Raw genomic sequence first — 26,328 nt, forward strand, 5'->3', positions numbered from 1 at the left:
TTGAGCTAAGTATTAGGGGCATTTATGCATTCATTCTCTCTATGCTCTTAACTTTGGACATTGATTAGCTATTTTAAGTTCCTGCCTTCATTTCCCCACAGTGATGACTGTACCCTGGACTTGTAAGTTTACTTACAAGTTTTTACTGTTTTCCTCTGAGTTTGTCAGGGTGTTATGTCACAGGACAGAAAATGAATCTAGGTCCCCCTTCCCTCAAGTCCCAGCTACAGCAGAGTTCAACAGATTACCCTTAGCAGCTTTGTCTACGGTTATCAGGATGGCTCAGGAGTAGAGGACTCGCCCTCAAGGCAGCCAGTCTGAGCCTGAGTCCTGGGCCCACGTGCTGGAGAACTGACTGGTTCTGACCATGTCCTTGGTTCTAGGTTTCTCTTTAAGCCCATTTTGGTAGACTCAATTTTTCAAGGAAACTACTTGTGTTGTAAGTTTTCTGATTTATTGCGCTATTTACTGCGTTCTTGGGTGTCTCCAATTGTCTGTATTGTTGCCTCTTTGGAGACTATGCTTTACTTTCTGATTTATTGTTTTCAGGTTCTTTTTGTAATTTTTTGTTTGTGTTAAGTTGGTTCATGAACTTTTACAGAATTTCCTTGATTGTTCACCTAGATTGTCTGCCTTCTTTCCTAAGAGAAGTGGTTCTTAGTGTCACTGTGCTCAGAGAACATGCCTGTACAAGGGAAGCTGTTAAGACGTGCCTAGCCCTTAGTTGGTCTCTGAAGCTCATCTGTTAGTGTTCCGTGTGTGACGGTCCCTTGGTCAGGCTATGGCATTGTGTGCAGGGCTTTCAGCTCTCACTCACGTTGGTAGAAAGCGTGTCTCACAGAGTCTGCAGGGAAGCCCTTTGCTGTCCTCCCCTCAGGCTCTGACCTTACAGTTTTAAAGGCTGTTACTGTCTTCTGAGGCTAGGAGGCCGCTCCTGTTAGAGCACTTGCCTACCTCAGCAAGACCTGACTTGGGGAGTTAAATTTATATATTTATAAATATATAATATATATTATATATATAAACATAATTTTTAAGTATCGGAACTTTCCTCATATAAGAACTTTAGAATACTTTAATGTTGGTTACTACCAATTTCCTTGTTACATTTTAGTATTTGCCTGCCTCTCTGTTTTATGGACTTACTAATTATTTATTCTCCGTTCCTTTCGATACTTACTCCTCTCAAGTCGTCTTTCTTCCTATGAGCACAGTTAGTATTAGGTACTTTAATGAGGATATTGCTAGTAAATTCTCTCAATTTCTTTTGATCTTCCTTTTGTTGTTAACTCTTTCTCAGAAGGAATAGCTTGAGGGTTGGACAGACTGTATACAGTACTGTATATTCTATATCATAAGAAGACATTACCTCTTTGTGTATTATACCCCATAGAGCTGTAGATTTTGAAAACGACATTTAGCTCTATTTTTTAAAAGTGACACTAGAATGTGTCCACTTCTTCCAGACTTTTTATTGCCTTCTTTTTATTCACCCCTAGAATGATGTTGATGCTGCTTTTCTTGTTGCTGTTAAATTTATTTTATTCTATGTTTATGTGAGTTTTGCCTGTGTTTATATGTTTGTGCATCTTGTGTGTGCAGTGTCATATATGCAGAGGGCATCACATCCCCCTCGAAGTTGAGTTACAGATGGTTGTGAGCTGCCATGTTTGTGCAGGGAATCAAACCTACCACAAATGCTTTGTTTTTTTTTTTTTTTGAGGCAGGGTTTCTCTGTGGCTTTGGAGCCTGTCCTGGAACTAGCTCTGTAGACCAGGCTGGTCTCGAACTCACAGAGATCCGCCTGCCTCTGACTCCCTAGTGCTGGGATTAAAGGCATGCGCCACCATCGCCCGGCCCACAAATGCTCTTAACCGTTGAGCCATCTCCGTGCCCAGAGACTTGTTATAAAGGTGGCTGCTTCAGTACAAGTGCCTTTTATAATAGGAAGTTAGCACTGCGGCATGGTATTGTTAGAACTTACGTGCCTGTGCTCACTATCTGAGTTCAGTTCCCAGGCTCTCAGCCATCCTTCTGCACACTTCACCAGCAAGTTACACCCAGCCATTGTGTGTGTGTGTGTTTGTGTGTGTGTGATATGTGTACATATATGTGATCTTTTCTCAAATGCTACATGATCTTTAAAATTGGAAAATTCAATATATAGCAGGTCACAGAAGACTGAAGAACATGTTTAGAAGATAAGTCATGGAAATCAAGTGCTGACAGTTTGGGTTAATATTAAGCTTGATTTTAATTCAGTAGCATCTTGGGAATTAGTTTGTACAGTCACCATGTGGCAAGAAGGTGACCTGTCCAAATTATCCTGGCAAATCATTTTTGAGTCCCCAACAACACACTAACTGCTATTCCTTATAACAAACCCAACCGCCGGGCGATGGTGGCGCACGCCTTTAATCCCAGCACTCGGGAGGCAGAGGTAGGCGGATCTCTGTGAGTTCGAGACCAGCCTGGTCTACAGAGCTAGTTCCAGGACAGGCTCCAAAGCCACAGAGAAACCCTGTCTCAAAAAACCAAAAAAAAAAAACAACAACAACAACAACAACAACAACAACAAAAAACCCAACCTCTACCTGATATTTAGGTGTCATACTGTCTTCGAGCCAGGTCCATCTTTATGAAGATACAGTCTCATCCAAAGCCCTGAACACTTTGACTTTGAGCAGCAGGAGAAATGTGGACATGGCCCCTGGCTCTCAGCTCCTACCTGGATGGAGCCATACGCTCTAGCCACCAGTGCCTACTCCAGTGGCCTACAGAACACCTCGCCGTGCTCAGAGCTTCCAAAGTCCAGAGCACAGCTCCTGGGGTGCCTCGGTTAACACTTCCAGGAGGGCCAGGAGCCTAGCTCTCCTTCTGGTGTGAACTGGAGAACTGACTTCAAACCGTGTGTGTGTGTGTGTGTGTGTGTGCGCGTGCGTGTGTTCTGACTCCTGAATCATTCTCTCTTTGCCAAGAGTGACTGACTGTCTTTGGAGTGACAAGACAATGAAAGGTTTTGTGTGGGATGCTTCACTCTGCTGACCTATGGTCTAATCTTTGAGTTGAGGGATTTTTCCATACAAGTATCTATAGTCCAGACAGCTTTAAGAGGAGAGCATTTGTTGCAGCTACACAGGCAGTCCTGGCAAACAGCAGTGCATATTTACTGCGTAATGACAGTGCCCTGGGTGCTGTTGGGGCCCCAAGGCGGCAGTGCTGGACAAGGCCAGCATGCCCTCCCTGTCTTTGTGAGTCTCTTGCTGCTCTTAGAGCCCACTGGCTTGCTCTGACAGAGGCTCACTCTACACAGGAGTTCTAGACAGTCTGTTGGCCTTGTCTGAATTGTATTCCTCTAGACTTAATATACTGTTACTACGTGTATGAGAGTGGGTGCGTGTGCCTCGGCATACATGTAGAGGTCAGAGGACAACTTCATGGAGTTCTCATCTCCTTCCACCTTTATGTGGGTTTCAAGGCCCAAACCCAGGTCACCAGGTTAATACAGTAGATAGACACCTTTACCACGGAGCCATCTCACCAGCCCCGTGAGCTACATTTTGAGAACATTCTCTGCACTGTGTGTCTGATTGAACTGCTGGGCTCTTAAGGTCTCTCAGAAACACTTTTGAAACTGCTTATCTCTCTCGAGTCCCCCCCCCCCCCCCCTTATTTATGGTAATGCTAAGGGTGAAACCAAAGTCATGGGACATGCCATGCAGGTGCCCTCTACTGAGATACTACCCATCAAGTTTTATTTTATTTATTTTTTATTTTTTTAAATATTTTTTTTTTATTTATTATGTATACAATATTGTCTGTGTGTATGCCTGCGGGCCAGAAGAGGGCACCAGACCCCATTACAGATGGTTGTGAGCCACCATGTGGTTGCTGGGAATTGAACTCAGGACCTTTGGAAGAGCAGGCAATGCTCTTAACCTCTGAGCCATCTCTCCAGCCCCAAGTTTTATTTTTAAATGGAATTAATTCATATGTTTTAAATAATCGATATTAAGCCGGGCGGTGGTGGCGCACGCCTTTAATCCCAGCACTCGGGAGGCAGAGGCAGGCGGATCTCTGTGAGTTCGAGACCAGCCTGGTCTACAGAGCTAGTTCCAGGACAGGTTCCAAAGCCACAGAGAAACCCTGTCTCGAAAAACCAAAAAAAAAAAAAAAAAAAAAAATGATTAAATAATCGATATTACACGCCTCCAGCAACAAAGATGCCCTGCCTCTCCTTCTATAGGGACCAGTGTCTTCCAGACTTTTATTGTTTTAACAGTTACTCTGTATTCTAAATAGTATTCTTTTTTTTTAAACTTTCCCTCAGCTTTAATCAGCTTGAGGATTATTTATTCATTTCCTTCTATAAAAGATTAGTTTCAGCCTGGTAATACAAACCTGGAGTCCCAGATACCTACTCAGCAGGCAGAGGCAGGAGGGCTACAAGTTCAAAGCCAATGTGGGCAGTTTACCAAGATCCTGTTTTAAAATAGTGTTAAAAAGAAAGAAAGAGAGCTAGAGATACAGCTCAGTAACAGCAAAGCTGAGGTCAGTCTCCAGTGCTAGAGAAACAAAGATCAGTGTCTGTCACCTCTCCTCCTGACCACAGGCATACCACACCCCTCCACTTCCCTTTCCCCTCCCCTTTCCCCTTTTCCTTTCCTTCACAGTTCACACCTCCCAACTCATACCCTATGCTATGCTTAGTATTAAGGAAGGGAATGTGTGCGCGCACGTGTGTGTATACATGTGCGTATGTCTTTCTGTTGGTTAGCGAGGTGTTTGTAATTATGGAACCAGCACAGCTAAACCATGTGGTTTACTGTGATTACATGCCCTTTCTTACACAGCTTTTGCTTTCGCTCAGGTCAGTACGTCAGTTCTGTCTGTATTTTTGTAGTCAGCTCTTGTCTGCTCTCTTTCTGTGACCTCCCTGTCCACTGAACTAAGTTGATCCCTTGTCCTGTAATAGGCATTTTGGAAGGAGGAGGCATAAATGGGAGTGTTCATTCTGCCATATTGAGTCTGAATTCTTCATTCCAAAATTTTCTTTCTTTCTTTTTAAAAATATATTTAATTTTTAATTTTTATTATTTATGCATTTTTCTGTATGTATATTGTGTGTCCAAGAGGGTGTGTGTGAGAAAAAAGTATCAGAGGAGGGTGTCAGGCCCCCTAGAACTGGAGTCACAGGCAGTAGTGAAACACTGGACATGGGTGTTGGGAACCAAACTTGGGTTAGACAGAGGTCCAGTGCAGCGCCTGTGCTCTTAACCTCTGAGCCACTCCAGCCTTTCACCCAATACTTCTGTTAGGATTGTTGCGGATTTTCACAAAGATTTTCACTTGTTTCCGAAGATCTCTTTGAAAGATCTGGGGCTGTTCTGGCGCATGCCAGTAATCTCGGCATGTGAGGTAGGGACAGGTGAAGCCGGAGTCTGAGGTGGTCTGAGTATGAGGTCCTTACAGCAGAAGACAGACAACGCACATAGTCTCCTCTCTTGGCTCCTCAACTGAGCTGTTCACTACCAAGCTGACAACCTCCCTCAACTCATTGCTGTTTAAAATTGCTCCTGAGACCAAGTCTAGTCTGGTGAAATAGTCCTGTAATTCCCTCTTGAGAACTTGAGGCAGGTATAACCTCCCTGGGCTATAGAGTGAGTTCAAGAACAGTCTGGGCAACTTAGGCAACTTTGCCTTGAAATAAAAGGCTGCTGGGGTGTGGTCTAGTAGTGGAGTGCTTTCTTCTTGTGTGGGGCTGGGCTTCAGTTCCCAGCACTGTCAAAGGCAGTGAATTAATTAGAACTGTGTTTGCAGTGTGACTGTGGTTCCCCTAGGTCCCAGACCCGTGTTTGTGTCACCACAGCTGCTTTTGATGGCTTTGTTCAAGAGGATCCTGTCTGCTGTGTTGATGCTGGTTTGTATTTGCTTTCTCTTTACTGATTTCTTCTCCCGTCAGCTCCATTTCATTGTGTCTGTGTCCCAGTCAGGATGGGAGTTCTTCCTTCCTTCCTTCCTTCCTTCCTTCCTTCCTTCCTTCCTTCCTTCCTTCCTTCCTTCCTTCCTTCCTTCCCTCCCTCCCTCCCTCCCTCCCTCCCTCCCTCCCTCCCTCCTTCCTTCCTTCCTTCCTTCCAACGTTTTACTAGATAGCCCTGGCTGTCTTAGAACTTACTATGTAGACCAGGCTGACTCACATTGTACACATTCCTTGGCCTGTAGATCACACACACACACACACACACACACACACACACACACACACACACACACACACACACCACACTGCCTTCTTAGGGAAAAGACATACTTGTTTGTGAATGTGGTTGTGTGGTGACCCAGGAATAAGCTACAGTGAACAGAGTTCCCTTGTCAAGCTCAGGTGGGTGCTGTTGTTCTGTCGGGGTTCAGTTGCTCCCGAACACCCCGTTCACAAGCAGCTGTACTGCAGTGCTTGCTTTACAGGCCTTTCCTCAAAGATCTTCTACATTGGGTCTTGCCTCAAGGCTGTGCAAGTGTTTATGGACTGTTATGGAGACAAAGGAGAAGTTCCAGGTTAGCCCCTACCGCCCCGACTGCCAAGAGTCAGGACTACTATTTTCCCCAACAGCTTCCTGTAAGAATATGAAAACAGAATCACAGTTCATTTTTCATAAAACATTTAACTTTGTGGACATTGGTAGACAGTATTGCTTTGGGGGTGTATGTAAAATACATACCCACACACACACATCTACCCTTCCCACCCACACAGATACATGTACATGCCTGTGAGTGGATGCCTACATAAGAAGATCAAAGAACAGCCTTGGGTGTCACCTTCCACCTCCAGACAGCACCTCCCATTGTTGTCATTTGCCACAGCTTACACTAAGCTAGTTGGCCCACAGGTTCTAAGGATTTCTTTCCCCAGTGCCTGCCACTGCCCATCTCTCTGTGGGAGTGCACTGGGGTCACAGACGGGAGCGTCACCCACTGAAGCGCCGTTATCTCCATTAAGTAGGAGTTCTAGTCATAACCTTTAATCTGTGTCCTAAGCTTTAAATTGATATCTTCATTTTTTTCTCCCAACCACCAGCTATTGTTGGTAGATGTGAAGAGACCAGCAAATTTGTTTTAAACAAATTGTTAGGAACCTTGCTATAAAAGACCAAAGACAGTTACTTTATGCACTGTGTGAATTTTCTTAGTGGGTGCTAGAGAAACTCAGAGGCTGCTGGGATGCAGTCACCGCCCAGGAGCAGTGTTTTGGAGTGTGAGGAAGTAGGCTTGCGAATGAATGCCTGAGAGGTGGGAGCTACCTGCTGTGGAATCATTCTGTCCTGTGTCTTGTTTTGACTTACAAGCCCCTTTGCAGGTAAGGCCTCCTGCATAGTGGAGACACTGCAGCTTCAGATCCCAGCCTGGGCCTGTGCTCTTTGTGAGGGCGTGGGTAGGATGGGAGTTGCCATGACTGGGCACACATCATTGTATCTGCCCCATATATCTTATCAGAAGGAAGTCTAGTCCCTTCCTCTCAGGGCTTCTTTTTCCTTCTGAATTGTCCAAGAGCCCCAGGGACTTAGGCGGCAGTAGAAGTGGTCCAGCCTCTACATCTGAAAGTGAAGAGCCTCACTGGGTGCTACTGAAAGCCAGTCTCACTGTGGCCTGTGATGCCAAGCTGCTTCTCATCTGCCCTCTGATGCATCCTGAAGGTGGTGCCCATTCTTCTTGACTCATGGTGGAGTTCCCGGAAGTGTTCCCTTAGTCTCTGGCACAGCCACTTTCCTAGTGTCCTGTGGCCCAGAAAATCTGTGGGTCAGGATCAGTTCAGGCACTTAACTCTCGGTAGATCAGGACTGCTGACCCTCTTCTTGCCCAGAATCCACTCACTTCCTGTGCTTGGAACCCACCACTCACAGGCCTTTCTCCAGATGTGAGGCTCTCAGTAAGCCCCGGTGCCTTAGCACCTCAGCATATGCCCTGAAGGACTTGGGCACCTTCATCCATCTTGAGCAGGGCAAGAAAGAGACCAGTGACCCTTCATAAGGGCTTGGGTGACAGCTGGTCATTCAGTAGGCAGCTCTGTGACGGACCTCCTGATTTGTTAATAGCATCTGCCAGGTGCCGTTCCTTTGGAGATAAAGTGGTGTGTGCTAAGGAGCCTGTGATGCCTGTACTTGGAAGGCTGAGGCAGGAGGATCCTGAGTTGGAGGCCTGTGTGTGATCAAGGCTAACCTGCTCTGTGTATAGCCTTTTGATCCTGTCTCATTACAGAGAAAAAGGAGGGAGTGAGAAGGAAAGAAAAGGAAGCTGAAGAGCTGCCCGCTGTCAGCCAGCCCACTGGACTTGGATGACTGAGCCCACTTTTCTTTCCCAGCGTCATCTTGTTTCCTGTGCCATGCTGGGTTTGCTCCACCAGTCTTCTTGTCTGTTTCAGGGCCCCCTCCCTGGGCTGCTGCAAACATCACACTGTGGGAAGAAGGTGGCTTTCCCTTCTCTGCACCCAGCCAGGTCCTGCAACAGTGTCCCGTTTTAATTGTCATTCGTCTTTCCTGAAGCTCATAGAAGTTTAATTCCCCATTATGTGGGTCCAGAGGTCTTTGTTCTTTTCCTTTTAGCACATACCACGGTGTGAAAGCTTGAGGTGGGGTTGGCAGGGGTGGGTAAGGGGAGACAGGAGCCGGAACGCATCGTGTACGTGTGTGAAGTTAGTAAGTGTGCCAGGTTAACCCATGCGCATTAGCTGTGGCTCCTGGATGCCAGCACCACAAGACTGGAGCACAGTCACTCTGGCCACCTTGCAAAGCAAGTGTTTGTCCCTTGGTTCCTCTCAGAACTGTCTGTGTCTACTCCCAGAACTGTGACTAGTTCTGAAACCATAGCAGAGCCAAAGGGTAAGAACCAAACTGCCTTTCCCAAGTTTTTCTGGGTGGGAAAGCTGTGTGCTGTTTTCTACTAGTAAATGCCGTTCCTTTCTGAGCTCTCCTTGCCACTGTGTTCAGACAGCAGACAGATAGAAGACACAGCACCTTTCTGAAAGAGTGGTACATTATATGCATGCTGATTGTCTAAAAGGAATACTTCGAAGAACTTGTTTTAAAAACAAAACAAAAAAACACATGTAACTAAACCTACCATCACCATTTAAATTTAATGGTGACCCCTAGTGGCTACTCCGCATAACTGAAGCGTCACAGTGTTCACAGTGAAGCTACATTTTGTTCCAGCATTTCTATAGACTTTGATTTTTATAAATACCTTTGTTTTCTATAAACTAAACAGTGAAAGGGTAAAGAATTCTCATGTATATCATTTGTGCTTCATCCAGTATACAGGGGACTTTTAAGTCCCATCTAATTCTTAATATATAAAGTGATTTTTTTTTTGGACTGAAGGGCCTGAAGTTTTTCCTTTTAACTTATAGATTATCTGATTATGTTGCGACATGTAATGAATTCTGCCTTTGCTTTTTCTTTACCATGGCAGTAAAATTACACACTTATCCCAAACATGGAAACTTGTATCTCCCCACGTCATTTCTGAGATCTGATTAGACAGGAGATGGTTCACCTTTGGTCAGCATCTTGCCTGCACATTCGAGGCTTCAGAGTGTTAGCTTATGCTCTCTGCCCTCCTGTGCAGTGTTAGCTTATGCTCTCTGTCCTCCTGTGCAGTGTTAGCTTATGCTCTCTGTCCTCCTGTGCAGTGTTAGCTTATGCTCTCTGCCCTCCCTGTGCAGTGTTAGCTTATGCTCTCTGTCCTCCTGTGCAGTGTTAGCTTATGCTCTCTGTCCTCCTGTGCAGTGTTAGCTTATGCTCTCTGTCCTCCTGTGCAGTGTTAGCTTATGCTCTCTGCCCTCCCTGTGCAGTGTTAGCTTATGCTCTCTGTCCTCCTGTGCAGTGTTAGCTTATGCTCTCTGTCCTCCTGTGCAGTGTTAGCTTATGCTCTCTGTCCTCCATGTGCAGTGTTAGCTTATGCTCTCTGTCCTCCTGTGCAGTGTTAGCTTATGCTCTCTGTCCTCCTGTGCAGTGTTAGCTTATGCTCTCTGCCCTCCTGTGCAGTGTTAGTGCAGTGTTAGCTTATGCTCTCTGTCCTCCATGTGCAGTGTTAGCTTATGCTCTCTGTCCTCCCTGTGCAGTGTTAGTGCAGTGTTAGCTTATGCTCTCTGTCCTCCTGTGCAGTGTTAGCTTATGCTCTCTGCCCTCCTGTGCAGTGTTAGTGCAGTGTTAGCTTATGCTCTCTGCCCTCCTGTGCAGTGTTAGCTTATGCTCTCTGCCCTCCTGTGCAGTGTTAGCTTATGCTCTCTGCCCTCCTGTGCAGTGTTAGCTTATGCTCTCTGTCTTCCCTGTGCAGTGTTAGCTTATGCTCTCTGCCCTCCTGTGCAGTGTTAGCTTATGCTCTCTGTCTTCCCTGTGCAGTGTTAGCTTATGCTCTCTGCCCTCCTGTGCAGTGTTAGCTTATGCTCTCTGCCCTCCTGTGCAGTGTTAGCTTATGCTTTCTGCCCTCCCTGTGCAGTGTTAGCTTATGCTCTCTGCCCTCCTGTGCAGTGTTAGCTTATGCTCTCTGTCTTCCCTGTGCAGTGTTAGCTTATGCTCTCTGTCCTCCTGTGCAGTGTTAGCTTATGCTCTCTGTCCTCCTGTGCAGTGTTAGCTTATGCTCTCTGCCCTCCTGTGCAGTGTTAGCTTATGCTCTCTGTCCTCCTGTGCAGTGTTAGCTTATGCTCTCTGCCCTCCCTGTGCAGTGTTAGCTTATGCTCTCTGCCCTCCTGTGCAGTGTTAGCTTATGCTCTCTGCCCTCCCTGTGCAGTGTTAGCTTATGCTCTCTGTCCTCCTGTGCAGTATTAGCTTATGCTCTCTGTCCTCCCTGTGCAGTGTTAGCTTATGCTCTCTGCCCTCCCTGTGCAGTGTTAGTGCAGTGTTAGCTTATGCTCTCTGCCCTCCCTGTGCAGTGTTAGTGCAGTGTTAGCTTATGCTCTCTGTCCTCCTGTGCAGTGTTAGCTTATGCTCTCTGCCCTCCTGTGCAGTGTTAGCTTATGCTCTCTGCCCTCCCTGTGCAGTGTTAGTGCAGTGTTAGCTTATGCTCTCTGCCCTCCCGTTCCCTCAGACCCCTCCATCCTTGATATGGCCAGTGGCGTATAGTTCCAGTTTCATTCATAAACCAGTGCACCTGCAAGTGACTTGCACTGACCCCCAGCATCCCTGTAACCTCCCCGGATACTGTTGTGCCCTCTCACTCCCAAGGACACACTGATCTGTTAGTTCCTATAGCGAAAGAGCAATAACTCAGCTTAGTGCTGGAGAATTTTGCTCCAAGAGTCACTTTTTATCCAGGAGCATGAAACTGAATATTGTTTGATTTTGATAGGTCATAAATTTTTATTTTAAGAGAATCAATATAACTTTTATCTTCTTCCTTACACTTAGGTAATCCCTAAATGTTCTATAATGAACATCTGATTTTATGTTCAGCAAAAGTGCTTTATCTATACATAGTTTTGTACAGCTCTCCGCAGCCAGCCTGTCTCAAAGCAGTATCTAGAAATAAAAGTTGATAAAAAACAAACAAACAAACAAACAAACAAACAAAAGTTCATAGTGAGTGATGTTTCCATTTCATCAAGATGAGCTGCCAAACTTTTATATTCCTCTGGTGGACTTGGTGCTTCCAGGGAGTCTGCTTGGCTCTATTTTCATTTTACAATTTCTTTTTATATTTATTTGTTCGTTCGTTCATTTATTCATTCATTCAATGTATGCTCGTGTCTTGTTCGTGTCCGTCCGCGTTCCTGACTGTCTGCACCCTGGAGTATGTGGAGGTCAGAGGACAACATGCAGGGGTCAGTTCTTTCTCCGCCATGTGGGTCTTGGGGATTGAGCTCTAGTCATGCAGTTGTGAGGCTTGATGGCAGCACCGTTGGCCATGGAACTTTCTTGCTCGCTTTGTTTGTTGTCTTTGAGACAGTCTCACAGTGTAGCCCAGGGTGACCTCAAACTGACAGCAGTCCCCCTGCCTCAGACTCCTGAGTGCCGAAATGATGGACTTGGGTCAACATACCTGGCTTCTGTTCCCCCTTTTACTACAGCCTTTTGTCAGGTTGAAGCAGGTGTGTTACACATTTGAGCCAAGTTTGTTCTACCATAAATCCATGTTTCTATGGCATGATGTGTTGGGCATACTTATTGAAATTGTAAATAAAACTTTTAGCTTTATTTCTGACAAATTATAACAAAATAATTGCCATGGTTTTAGAGCCCAGAGAAAATGGGTTGGCTTAGATGAATGGTTCTTGAGGGGACAGAGACAAACGTCACAGTCCCATTACTTGGTTGCTTGGTAGAGATCTGTGTGGGCTTTGTTTTCAGTGTCCGTTGGGCTGTGCTCTTGGCTGTGTGTCAACTGGCCCCATTTCGTTGGAAGACTTGCTCTATGTTGTGTGCCCTTGATTGACCATGATAACCTGTAGCTCATGCTGAGTGGAAATGTGTGCTCTCTCCAGGTTCTTCCTAGATGCATGCCTGGCATTTCTCCGTGGCAGATTTATTTATTTATTTTAAAGAGGACACCAGATTTCATTATAGATGGTTGTGAGCCACCAGCCATGTGGTTGCTGGGAATTGAACTCAGAACCTTTGGAAGAACAGCCAGTGTTCTTAACCTCTGAGCTACCTCTCCTGCCCCCAGATTTTATTCTTTAGCTTACATTATCTTTCTCTATAATTGGCTACATTGAAAAACATAAAGCAGAGCCGGGCAGTGGTGGCACAAGTCTTTAATCCCCGCATTTGGGAGTCAGAGGCAAGCAGATCTCTGTGAGTTCGAGGCCAGCCTGGTCTACAAGAGCTAGCTCCAGCGCAGGCTCCAAAATTATAGAGAAACCCTGTCTCAAAAAACAAAAAAAAGAAAAAGGAAAAATATAAAGCAGAAACATGTCCGAGAAAGACAGTAAAAATACTTAAATCTTTGTGCCTCCCCTTGTAAGTAAGAATTTACATTCATTCTTTTTAACATTTGAATTATTAACAATACAGTTTGGAAACATTATGTGTCTTAGAGTGATTTATGCTGTTTGTTTAATTAGTAAAATAACCAGTGGTAGATAATAACAATTGTAGTTGTATATGGCCCCTGTTACAATAAATAAATAAATACATATCCTACTTCAACAAACAAACAAAAAAGTCCCTCAAACCAATAGGATCATGTTTTGAGGATCAGTGTGCCACCTCAGACCATTTTCCCTGTGCATATTTACAAAGTAGCTCATGTGTGCTAATGTGATTTCCTTCCTGCCTATATCATCTGACTGTAGAAGTAAAAATAGCTCCTTTCTATTTTTTGTTCTCTATTTAAAGTTGGTTGGACTGTATTTCAAGTACTTTCTCTAACAAGTGGCTTTTTGCAGAATCTTTTCCATGGTGGGCAGTAAGGAGTGTAGCGGTTGTGGGGTTTTTGTTGGGGCAGGAGCAGGTGTGTGTGTGGATGCTTTTCCCTCTTTACCTAGCTGCTGACTCTGAATCCCAAAGCATAGATGCTCCTAGCCTAGGTAGTTAAGCCTTCTTAAAAGTTCTGGGATGTTTTCTGTAGTCTCTTTTTAGAGCCTTTTGTTTGAGAACCAGCAGCGGTAGACCAGCCAGGGTCTGTGCTCTGGCTCTACAACTTCCAGCAGCTAACCCATGTCTGCCCTCCCTGTTAAAGGGAATGGCGGGAGGACCGGCTTTGCAGGCTTACCGTGCAGAATGAAAAATAAGATGAGACTACTTCCAGGCACAAGCAAATATTTAAATGTTGGTTTAGTTATTGTAGCTTGGGTTGGTAGAGGCTTTCTACGAAGGACCAGATGGTATTTCAGGCTTTATAGACCCGACCCCGGAGTGTCTGTCAGAGCTACTCAGTTCTGCTTGGACAGCATGGACACGGCCACAGACACTATGGGACTGCTCCTGGCTGTGTCCCAATAAGTGTATTTGTGGAAACAGACTGTCAGTCAGCATGGTGCACTCAGGAGGACCAGGAGTTCAAGGCCAGCTTCACCTGCATAGCAGGTTCCCACCTGGCCAGGAAGACATGATACCCTGCCTCACAAAGCAAAAGAAAAGAAAAATCAGTGTACCTTGGTTTGGTGGTGCACACTTTTAATCTCAGCACTGACAAGACTGAGACAAGCTTCCAGGTTCTAGGTGAGCCTGAGATACATAAAGACCCTGTTTCAAAATGAAACAAACATCCAGGAGATGGGCCATAATAGGTCAGGAACTCTAGTCTGTTGACTGTTGGTTTTTTTTTTTTGTTTTTTGAGGCAGGGTTTCTCTGTGGTTTTCGAGCCTGTCCTGGAACTAGCTCTTGTAGACCAGGCTGGTCTCGAACTCACAGAGATCCGCCTGCCTCTGCCTCCCGAGTGCTGGGATTAAAGGCGTGCGCCACCACCGCCCAGCGACTGTTGTTCAAGACTAATAAAAGTAACATATGAAGAAGATAATGAGAATATGAGAATCCTGTGCAGCTCTTATTTGAAGTGGGCTGTTGAGAATTTGGGTTCACTTAAACACTAGTTTACAGACTCAGACATTACAAAGGCTGTGTCTGCATGAGATGTTAAAGGGAGTGGAAAGGCAGCTGGGTGTTAGGAAGGGAGATCAGAGCGAGCCAGAGCGGGACTGCAGCACACCTGACCCGGATTGACGGTTGTCTTGTCTTCCCTGCTCAGTGCTGTCTAATGTAGTACTCACATTGTATCCGACAGGGCAGGTTTAAGACCTCCGCCTGTGTCAGTTAATGAGCTTTGGGTGAGAATTCCAGCAACAGGAACCAGGAAAGAGCATCGCTAGATCTATGGTGCACACAGACAGAGAGCATCCTAAAACGTATCCCTCCTTGTTCTCTCAAGTACAGTCAGTGTACTAAAAGATAATCTAGACGTGGGGGTGTGGCTCAGTGGTGGAACCGTACCTGGCTCTTGTGAGGCCCAAGTTTGATCAGCACTGTAAAAATCTCAAACCAAGTGGCAGAACCACGACCTTATTGGAAGTTTTATTTCGCCATCTTAATGGGCCAGTCTCTAGGATGACTTTTACACAACATTTATTGTCTAGCTATTTCTTTCCTATCAGACATTGATGGTTATAGCTGTGAGGGAATTTTTTAGCTTGAGGCTTTTTTAAAAAAAAAAAGATTTATTTATTATGTATACAGCATTCTGCCTGTAGGCCAGAAGAGAGCACCAGATTTCATCATAGATGGTTGTGAGCCACCATGTGGTTGCTGGGAATTGAACTTGGGACCTCTGGAAGAGCAGACAGTGCTCTTAACCTCTGAGCCATCTCTTTAGCCCTAGCTTGAGGCTTTCATATTGAATTTATGTGCTTACCTTAACCTTTAGCCCTTTACTATGAAGGGATAACTACCTTCAGCTGTGACAGGAATGAGTGTCATGCTTAGAACACAACCACCCACCCACTGGTGCTGTTGGATAACCATCTTCCAAACTTTCTTTCTTAGAAACTGATTCAACAGGACAAAAAGACAGAAACCAGACTCCTGCTCCCACTCCGGCTCAGACTTCTGCTCCTTCCAAATATCACCGATCTCGATCTGGAGGGGCCAGAGATGAGCGATACCGATCAGGTGAGAAGGAATTGCAGACGTTTTTCTGCCTGAAGTGTGAACTGTGTTCTGAGCAGTGTGAACTGTGTGTCCCGGGAAGTGTGAGCTGTGTGTCCTAGGTAGTGTGAGCTGTGTGTCCTGGGAAGTGTGAGCTGTGTGTCCCGGGAAGTGTGAGCTGTGTGTCCTGGGTAGTGTGAGCTGTGTGTCCTGGGTAGTGTGAGCTGTGTGTCCTGGGAAGTGTGAGCTGTGTGTCCTAGGTAGTGTGAGCTGTGTCCTGAGCACCCCTCATGGTTGGTGTGCTGCTTTCCCTTGAGCCAGGAGGTACGTACTGAGTATTAGCTGTAGATACTCAAGTTTCTGACCAGACAGCAGCAAATAAGACCATTCTACCCTCTAGAAATTTCAGTTTCAGAAAAGGAGCAAGACAAGCGCAACAAACATCATTGTGAATAAATAAGTAAAAGGAAGGTAGGGGTTAGGTCACGTGTGAGGCGGCAGCTCCTGTGCTTGCAGAGTTGTAACTAGCCCATGGCTCACAGACCTAGACACACAGTGAACTTCCCATAGCGAGCGCATCCGTTTGGTGATGTCCTCTAACCCAGAAGGCCCTGCTGGCAAAGGGAAGGGCATCGCGCTGTACTTGGCAGTGGAACAAATCCTAGAGCAGGTCTTTCTGATACCATGGAGCATATGTGTAGCATATCCTATGATTTAAGTAACAGAACTAGGCTGAAGAACTTAATAGGAATATTATTTTACTTCCTCTAGACTTTGTCCCCCTCTTACCAGCTAAAGGTACCATGACCCTTTCTCGAATTGAAAATATCCTCTCAGAAACATCATTTAAAAGGACATGGTTACAGAGCTGACCAATCCATTCTGAGTGGGTATTACTAGACACATTTTCACATACAGATGATGAAGGGTGAGAGATATTCAGTCACCGCCACAGTCATGCAGCATACCAGTTTCCCCTGGAATCCACCTTGTCCTGAGGGATCAGGTAGGTAGTAGATAGAAGCATGGCTGCCAGACAAGAACCAGATAGTAGGTCCAAAACTAGTTCATTTAGCCAGAACTTCAGGCTGAATTCAGGGCTGGCAGGGAGTGAAGACAGGCTAGGGAAGGTTAGAGGCCAAATCTTGAACATTCTCAAGTGCTAAGTGTTTTAGCAGAGTGGAAATCGATTGAGATTTCCATTTGTTCTAGTAGCTCATTCCAGTGCGCACTGCTCTCGATGTACACTGCTGTACTCCAGTGGGCACTGCTCGCTGTACACTGCTGTATTCCAGTGCACACTGCTCGCTGTACACTGCTGTACTCCAGTGGGCACTGCTTGCTGTACACTGCTGTATTCCAGTGCACACTGCTCGCTGTACACTGCTGTATTCCAGTGCACACTGCTCGCTGTACACTGCTGTATTCCAGTGCACACTGCTCGCTGTACACTGTTGTATTCCAGTGCACACTGCTCACTATATACTGCTGTATTTCAGTGCACAGTGCTCGCTGTACACTGCTGTATTCCAGTGCACACTGCTCACTGTACACTGCTCTCCTCCAGTATGTGCTGCTCGCTGTACACTGCTGTATTCCAGTGCACACTGCTCGCTGTACACTGCTGTATTCCAGTGCACACTGCTCGCTGTACGCTGCTGTACTCCAGTGCACACTGCTCGCTGTACACTGCTGTATTCCAGTGCACACTGCTCGCTATACACTGCTGTATTCCAGTGCACACTGCTCGCTGTACACTGCTGTATTCCAGTGCACACTGCTCGCTGTACACTGCTGTATTCCAGTGCACACTGCTCGCTGTACACTGCTGTATTCCAGTGCACACTGCTCGCTGTACACTGCTGTATTCCAGTGCACACTGCTCGCTGTACGCTGCTGTATTCCAGTGCACACTGCTCGCTATACACTGCTGTATTCCAGTGCACACTGCTCGCTGTACACTGCTGTATTCCAGTGCGCACTGCTCGCTGTACATTGTTGTGTTCCAGTGCTAAAGAGGTACTTTGAGGAAACAAAGAAAGTAAAGTAGGATTGCTTGTTTTGCTATTGGGTTGTGACCTGGGCTGCCCTTAGATGTATGAGTCCCCCTTCCTCAGCTTCCCAAATGCTTAGATTACAGGTGTGCACTGCCACTCCCAGCTAAAAGCAGCTGCGGTTAAAGGTGGGTCAGAGGGAGGTAAAAGGTGGAAGCAGCAGAGCATATCCAGACTTCCTGGTTGTTGCCAAGCATCCAGCCTGGTTTCCTAGGTACTGCTATCACCTTTAGAGGCCAACTCAGTCAGCAGTGTGCTCTAAGCAGAGCAGAAGGGGTTGGGCACTTAGAATTCTCATTTCTAGACTTCTGGGAGATTTTGTTTTCTCTCCTGGTTTATCTTTCTTTCTTGACATGTTCATTAATGGATTATGATAAAAGACCTAGTTTAAGGGACAGTGTGTCCAAAATAATTGTAGATCAAAAAGTCTTTATGAGCTCACTGGATGATGTGAAGTTTGTGACTCTCTCTTGCAGAAACACAGTCACTATCTCCAGCCCCTGCCATTTAAAACCATTTCTTTTAGAATTCCCCAACTGATAGAAAATGTAGTCTGTGAAGCGGGTATTTGGAAAACGCAAGGGCAGTGATGAGGAGTCAGTGAGTGGTCAGGCTGGTCTTCGTCTCACTGGGGTTTTGTGAGAGAGGAAGCTAGCAGGAGATAGGCTGGGCAGGAGCAATGGGGAGGAAGGAAAGGTGGTTCCCAAACATCACTTCTGTGGCTCAGTGGCAAAGAGCACTTGCCACTCTGACAGAGAACCTAGTTTGGTTCTCGGCACTCACATCGAGTGGCTCGCAACAGCCTGTAAGTCCAGCACCAGCGGATCTGACCCATTTACTGGCCTCCAAGGGCACACACACACATGTATGCAAACACACAACACATAAACACAATAAAAATAATATGTATTAATCTCTGAAGGGCTAGAGAGAAGGCTCAGTGGTTAAGAGCACTGGCTGCTCTTCCAAAGGACCCGATTTCAATCCCCAGCACCCACACGGCAGCTCACAACCATCAGTAGCTCCAGTTTCAAGGGATCCAATGCCCTCATTTGGCCTCTAATGGTGCACACATGAATGTGGTAAAGCACCCATACACATAAAATGAATAATAATAAAACTTTTTTGAAAAGTGCTTCCCTAACATTAAAAAGAAATCTCCAAAAGTATGACAAGCTGTGAGAGTTGCAGCATTGTCATATGCGGAACATAAAAAGGCAGGGAAGCATAGATTATAGACCAACATGGTAGCTTTCGGTATACTGGGACCTGTTCAGCTGAATAGCCATGGGAACTCTCAGCACACTGGAGAATGGAATGCTCTCAGAATTCTGGCATTCCTGAAACCAAAAGCAACTGTGTCTCGTGTCATGAGGTGGGCTGTACAGCATGCCACACGCAAAATAGCTCAAGAGCTTAAGGAATGATTTGTAAAGTTTGTGCTTCAGAGTGAAGAAGTGGGTGCACAGAAAGGCCTGGTAATCTAATGCTGGTGAGTGTGGCTTGAAATGTCCTTACTTGGCACAGGTTTATTGGCACCTGTCGTATTTCAAACAGTCATAATCAACTCTAAATAACCTTTGTGCTTAATGTTTAAGATATAATTGTAAGAGCTGTTTTCGGAGATTATTTATTTCATGTGTGTGGGTGTTTTGCCCGCATGTCTACATGTATGTCTGTGCATTGTGTGTGGCTACTGTGCATGGAGATCAGAAGAAAGTTGGATCCCCTGAACTGGAGTTACAGACTTGTGAGTTGGCACGTGGATGCTGGGAATGGAACCTGGGTCCCCTGCAAAAGCAATGTCTCTCCAGCCCCTGCTCTTAGGAGTTTAGATCCTGTGTCCTGTTCTTGGTGTGCTTTGCCAGAGGACCGTCAACACGCTGCTGCAGCAGTGCCTCTTCCTCCTGACTACTTGTGTGGTTTATTCCTAAGTGCAGCAAACACAGTTAATGCTTACAGTGCAAAGGAAATCCATCTTAGAATGCCTTAGATGTTGATCTTTGGAGAAATTAGCCACCCCAAATAAAACAATAAAATGAGAAAGGACATTCAGGGTGTGTTAGCATCACCCTGTTAAGCTGAAAAATGATACTCAGCTTCGATGGCTTCTGGGAGAGAAATCCATAGTCAGCTTTGTCCAGGGAATGAACTGCAGAAGTGATTTCCTTATAAGAGATCAAGATGAATCCTGTGCCGTTGAACCCGTCGCATTCTGTTAGGAGGGCTGCTGTGTTCTGACCAGTAGGAATCTTGGCTGGAGTAACTGGGTCTGTTCCCTTTGACACCAATGTCTGGGCCAGCATTTTCATGTAGGGACAGTTGGGTGGCCCGGTGTTCTTGGACCTGATGCTGTGACTTCTACTGTGTGGTTCTTAGTCATACAGATGGTGTGAGCCTCCCATCATCAGCGGGATGATGCCTGACTTTGGCAGCTTTGCCTCACATTCCTATCACAGGTAAAAATACCTAGGGAGGTAAAGAACCAAGTGAGAGCACTGGCTTTGCTACTGTTCTGTCATTGAGAAACACCTTATTTCATTGGAACTGCGTACTTACTTTCCAAGGCAGTGATGAATCATATTTCTTCTAATATAAGGACCCTTTTAAAAATATTTTAATTTGGGGGCTGGAGAGTCAATGGTTAAGAGCACTGACTGCTTTTCTAGAGGTCCTGAGTTCAATTCCCAGTAATCACATGGTGGCTCACAACCATCTATAGTGAGATCTGGTGCCCTCTTCTGGCCTAAAGGTGTACATGCAGATAGAGCACTCAATACATAAATAAATAAAATGTAAAAAAATGCTTTAATTTGTCTCTTTTGTAAGATAGTGTGAAAATTTCAATAAGATATGGAATTCTTGATTTGAGTGGACTTAGGGAACACTAAAATAATATGAAATAAATATACATGCTACATAAAAGTATCCTATTTCAGAACCCAAAGTAAGTAAGTTGGTATTATGCTTTTAAAAGTAATAGCCTAAACTGGACTTGGTAGGTAGTATACTCCATAATCCTAGTATGGAGGAGACTGAGCATTAGTTAGTGCTCATAGGTATAGAAATTTGAGACAAAAATGTACCCTACTATTGAGCTGGTGTTTCTTGCAACATTCTTAATTAGTGCTTTATGTGTTTAGATTGTTTTTGTAATATATGATTACTTCTTTGTTTCTTTTGGTGATTCTAGGGATTGAAGTAGGATTGGACTAGAGACCTCACACATCCCAGACAAGTGCTTGGCCATTGAGCAATTCCCTCTGCTCAGTTTTCTTATTGTTGACAAAATGATCCATAAAACCTCTGAGTGGTATAATTGTAACAGGACAGCAAGCTCAGCTGTGACAGTCATGTCTTACCATGGGTCCTCACCATCAGTGTGGCTTCTTCTGAGTTGATGCTGTGGAAATGCAGCATGCCTCCCTCTTTCATCTAGAGGAGAGCTTCTCTATCTTTGTCCAAATCTGTTCTGTTTGCGTAAAGTGACTGACACAGGGGCTCCAGGTCATGTCTTTCTGTATTAATACCCCTGAGTTCAGCCAGGAGCGATGGAACTCTCCTGGCAGCACTTTCTGTGGTCTGAGCACAGCATGACATCCTGGGGAAGCATAGATGGAAACACAAGAGTCCTTCACACAGTCCAGGGTACAAAGGCAGCATCTGAAAGAAGCGGGAGGTGCCTGTTGCTGAGGCAGGCTTCATGCTGATGCTGTCCAAGCCATTCTGAAGGATAAATATCCGTTTACTCTGTGCAAAAGAAAATGACAGATAATGTGAAAAATGTAAAAGCAGATAATGTGAAATACAGGACTGAAATTCTATCTCCTGCCCCTCTTAGTACATAGAGCTGGTGTTTGCAAAGGGTTTGCAGGCCCAGAGAATTTACTTTTGAGATTTATTTGGGAATGCAAAGAATGGCTTAGAAAACACAGAAAAATGTGAGAAATAGGTAGATATTAGCTATGTGATAATAATTATAGTAGTTTGTATGGCACACATGCCTGTTGGCAGACTATTACAATAAGACAGCAAGTTCAGCTCTCCACCATTGTGCTTCTGAGAGTCTTTTTTGTGTGCTGTGCAGCTGGTGTTGCAGCTCACCAGGACACGCAGGTTCTGTTGAAATACTGGCGTTCACACAGCTGGGAGATAGCCTGGAGCATACGCTACCTCCCACTTCACCTCTCTGGATTAGAGATTTGAACCATAGAAGGGTACACATACCAAAGGAAACCAGCCAACACTTTTATCACTTGGACTTTATATATAGAAAGACTTTCTGATGCAATAAAAGGCACATAAGGTTTTTTTTTTGTGTGGTGGTAGGAAAGCAGTATAAATTTGCCTCTTGGCAATTTGTATCTCATATCCCTAATATATGAAAAAAAATAGGGAAAATAAAACTGGAAGTTGGTGGGGAAGATGAACAAATGACTTGAAGGTTTATTTTACCTCAGTGGGTTAAAGGCACTTGCTGCCCAGCCTGATGGCTTGAGTTCACTTCCTGAGACTCACATGGTGGAAAGAATGGACAGGTTCTGATCTCTACATGATTACTTAGAGAAGAAAACATTTGACAGGACTTGCAGTTTCGGGGGATGAGTTCCCCACCCCCATGGCGTTGGAGCAGAAGTTGAGGGCTCACATCTTGAGGTAAAACCCCAAGACAGAGAGCTAACTGGGAATGGCATGGGCTTTTGAAACATGAATAAAGCTGTGCTCAGCAGGCGTGCAGCCTGAGAACTGGCCTGAACAGATTTGATTACAGTGCTTTCTTCACATAAACGCTCCCAGTCTAAAGACCAGACAACTAGAAACAGGTACTGAACTCAAGTTAGTAGATTTGTTACAATTGATATAACAATTTTGAAGTAGCTGTTTATGTAGCATAATATAGATTCAGTGAGTGAATAAAATATTGGGGACATTGTTAAAAGGAAGTTACAAATGGAAAGGGGGACATTAGAAGGAATTTTTTGGGCTGAATGAAATCAAAGTATCAGGGACTCATTTTTAATGCACATATAGATAGAAATAGATATGTGCACAGATACTTGTGTTTGTGTTCCGTCGACCCTGAAAGGCCCAGTAATACCAAGAGCCGCTAGTTCAGGATCCTGGTTCCTGAAGGCTGCATATCTGCCATTGACAGGAGCTCCTGAGAGAGCTGTGCAGGACCAGGCCTGGACAGGGAAGGTACTAGGTGACACACTGTGTCAGGAAACCATAACTACCAAAATGAAAAGTATCCAAGAGCCAGGATGCCAGTAATTTGCCAACAAACGCTGACACCAGGAGAGTCCCAGAGTAGATGGGGAACCAGTGAATGTGTTGATTCCCTAAGTAATAAATATCTCACCCAGGGTCATGCATGATGCAGTTAAGACTCATCAGTGGTCAGGCCTTAATCCCAGCACTTGCGAGGCAGAGACAGGTGGATTTTTGTTCAAGGTCAGCTTGGTCTGCAGAGCAAGTAGAGTGTGTGTCGGGGAAGAAACAAACAGACAAAAAACAAAGAAGACGAACCACGTGGATTAATTTAACAGACAACATTTAACTGAATATTCGAAGGTACTGTCACCAATAATAGACAGGTATATCTTGATACCATGTTTTTAGAATGGCGCATTCTTTGTGGTGTCCCTGTAGAGTATATACCTGGATCTAATAAGAACATATCAAAGCCGCAAACATTGGGGACGTTTTATACAAATAGGCTGTGCGACACTGTTGTGACAGACAGGAAGACTAAGACACTGTCCCAGACTATCAGAGGCTAAAGGATCAGGATACCCAAAAGGAATATGTGTCTAGATCAGGAAAAGCTGGTGAGAAACTACGGCATTATTGGGACAGCTAGGTTGTGAGTCAGACAGCAGGATGGGCGCATCAATGTTAAAGTTACAGATTTTAAAAAACAAAACAAAAAAACCAAGGTCTCACTGTGTAGCCCTGCCTGACTTCTAGTTTACTTCTAATTTAAGATCCATTTGCTGCTGCCTCCTGAGTGCTGGAATTTAAAGGTTTCCTAGAGCACACCTGGCTACACGTCCAGATTTTGATAACTGAACAGTGGCTATGTAAGAGAAAAATTATTATTCTAAGGAAGTATTAATAAGAAGTGGATATTCGTTGATTTCACCCCTTTGCTTGGAGCTAATGCTAAGGAGATAATTAGATGTGTTCTAAAGCGAAATGTTGAATTATTCTTATTGTGGACAGTAGTAAGAAAAATAGAAACAACCTAATATTTGATATTAAAGGGTTGCCGAAGTTGTAACCTGTTAACTCCGCGAAGTGCTGTGGAGCCCTTTAAAGTCAGGATGCAGAGCCGTTTATTTGTGTCAGTCAGGGCTGTTTTGGTTGCAGGAGCAGCTGCCAACTCAGGTTCCCTTAAGTAGCTGGTACAGGTCACAGAAGGAAATGGCTGAGAAACCCCTAGGAAGGGAGTGAATTCTAGGGATCTGACTTGAAGTTCAGACTCCCCTTTCTGGGTCATTGTCCTTAGCTCCCATCAGCCCTGGGACCTACACTTTCTGACTCTGAGTTAGATTTCCTCAGACATGGATATGACTGGACGAGCTCATCTGAGGTCACACTTAAGAGCAGAGAAGCTGGGCAATGGTGGTGCATGCACCCTTTAATCCAAGCACTTAAGAGTCAGAGGCAGGTAGATCTCTGTGAGATCAAGGCCAGCCTGGTCTACAGGAACTGGTTCCAGGACAGGCTCCAAAGCTACAGAGAAACCCTGTCTCAAAACAACAACAAAAAATGACAGAGAAGCGAGAGGATGTGTGTGGAGCCATTCCTGGGCAGGAGAAACTGTCAAGTGGGGAAACCTTGGATTTGCTCCACCTCAGCAGGATCTGTAAGAGCATCTTTATTTCCCTTCAGTCCTGTGTGTGTGAGGGGGCCGTATACATGTTTGTATACACATGTTTGTGTTGGTGTGAGTGGGTGTGTGCTTGTGTGTGTGTACGTATGCAGGCCAGAGGTCCAAGTTCAATGCCTTGTAAAGAGGCTCGTTTACAAAGCAGTGACAGAATGCATCATGCTGTGTGCAGAACAATCGGGTTTTTTTTGTTGTTGCTTTTTATTTATTTATATATTTACTTATTTATTTTGTAGTGGGGTGAAGAAGCCAGAATTCTGTTTGGAATATGCTAATTTTGAGGTTCCTACGACAAGTGCAAGAGGCCAGAGCCATGTGCAGGCTGCAAAATGAGTAACATGTGCCCTTGTGACCTTTAGACCAGAATCATCCCTTCTGTGCCTGTGGCATAGACCTGAGGGAGTTCTTTTTGACAGCTAAGAGTACCCTAGGCTACTTTTGTTGGAAGTGCTCTAATTCAAAATTTTCCTTGTAGAACACTAATTATTTCCTTAGAATTAACTCCAGTCCACGTAGAGGCTGGACTCCCTCTGGGCACAGGTGCTTGCTGGACTCATGCCCCCTCTAGTCAGCCCTTTGCTGCTTCCAAAGTTGTGCACTCAGTCTTCACTGTGCTCTATGAAATTGCCCTTGACTCCTTTTGTTTCTAGCTTTGATTTTTTATCTTAATTGATCTGAATCAAAAGATAAATAAAACCACCTAAACCTCCCCCTTGGCATTTTTAACAATCTAAATACCGGTCAATAGTTCATTCCTCAGATGTTATCATCCAGCACAAGTGCAAATAAATCCATATGTTATCTTTTCAGATATCCACACAGAAGCGGTTCAGGCTGCTCTGGCAAAGCACAAAGAACAAAAAATGGCTTTGCCCATGCCCACCAAAAGGCGGTCCACATTTGTCCAGTCTCCTGCGGATGCTTGCACTCCTCCCGGTAGGTTTATCGGAACCTTTCTCTGACAGTTACTCTCTGGATGTTTGGACATGTACCTTTTTCTCTCTGAGGTGGACCTGGAGCTCAGCACACATCATCCCGTGAACCTGTGCAGTGCTCTCTGTTGCCACTTTCTGCACAGCACAGCTTCCTTCTGAATCCCAGCGTTGACTGGCCTGCGACGCCCACACTCATGTCACCAGCAGCACGGGCCAGGCCCTTCTGTGAGGACGATATGGCTGCTTTGTGTCACAGATATTAACCCATCCTCAGTTGATGCTTCATCTTAGTTCAACAGCCAACATAGGAGTAGACGTGGAATAGAGTTTTGTTTCACTAAAAATTTTAGGAGGTCATTAATACAAATTTGAAATAGATCTGAAAAAAATAAATATCCTTTAATATGTTTGTATCTTTAAAGTTTTCCTTTTTAACAGTGAGGTCTTTTTCCATTGTGAATTTAGGAGTTAGAACTTTAGATCCTAGGACCAACTAGACAGTTCTCAAATTTCTTTCCTGTTCAGAATGTTTCATCAAATTTATGAAAACCTTATTTTTTCTTAGATCAAATACCAGATAATATTCTTTAATGATTTGTTTATTTTATGTATATTAGTGTTTTGCTTACATGTATGTATGCACACTGTGTATGTGCCTTGTGCTCTTGGAGGCCAGAAGAAGGTAACAGGTACCCTAGAACCAGAGTCACAAACTGTTGCAGGTGCTGGGAACTAAACCTGGGTCCTGTAAGAGCAGCAAGTGCTCTTAGCCCTCCCCTCAACACCATGGATTTGGATAGCCTCCCTGAAGGGCTGCACTGTGTGGTTGGTTTCTCGTTCACAGCTGCCACGCTGAGCTATGCTT

General features: G+C 44.9%; 1 protein-coding gene across 2 annotated transcripts in view; it reads left to right on the forward strand.

Annotated features, from left to right (window-relative positions):
- Positions 1-26,328, forward strand: part of Dip2b (disco interacting protein 2 homolog B) — a 191,524-nt gene that overhangs the window by 72,402 nt on the left and 92,794 nt on the right. For both annotated transcript variants that reach the window (XM_075960651.1, XM_075960652.1), the window contains exons 3-4: positions 15,478-15,603; positions 25,339-25,464. In XM_075960651.1, coding sequence (XP_075816766.1) covers positions 15,478-15,603; positions 25,339-25,464 — 252 coding nt within the window. The remainder of the gene's footprint in view (positions 1-15,477; positions 15,604-25,338; positions 25,465-26,328) is intronic.

The sequence above is a fragment of the Microtus pennsylvanicus genome, chromosome 2 (genome assembly GCF_037038515.1).
Source record: "Microtus pennsylvanicus isolate mMicPen1 chromosome 2, mMicPen1.hap1, whole genome shotgun sequence".
In the NCBI taxonomy this organism is placed as follows: domain Eukaryota; kingdom Metazoa; phylum Chordata; class Mammalia; order Rodentia; family Cricetidae; genus Microtus; species Microtus pennsylvanicus.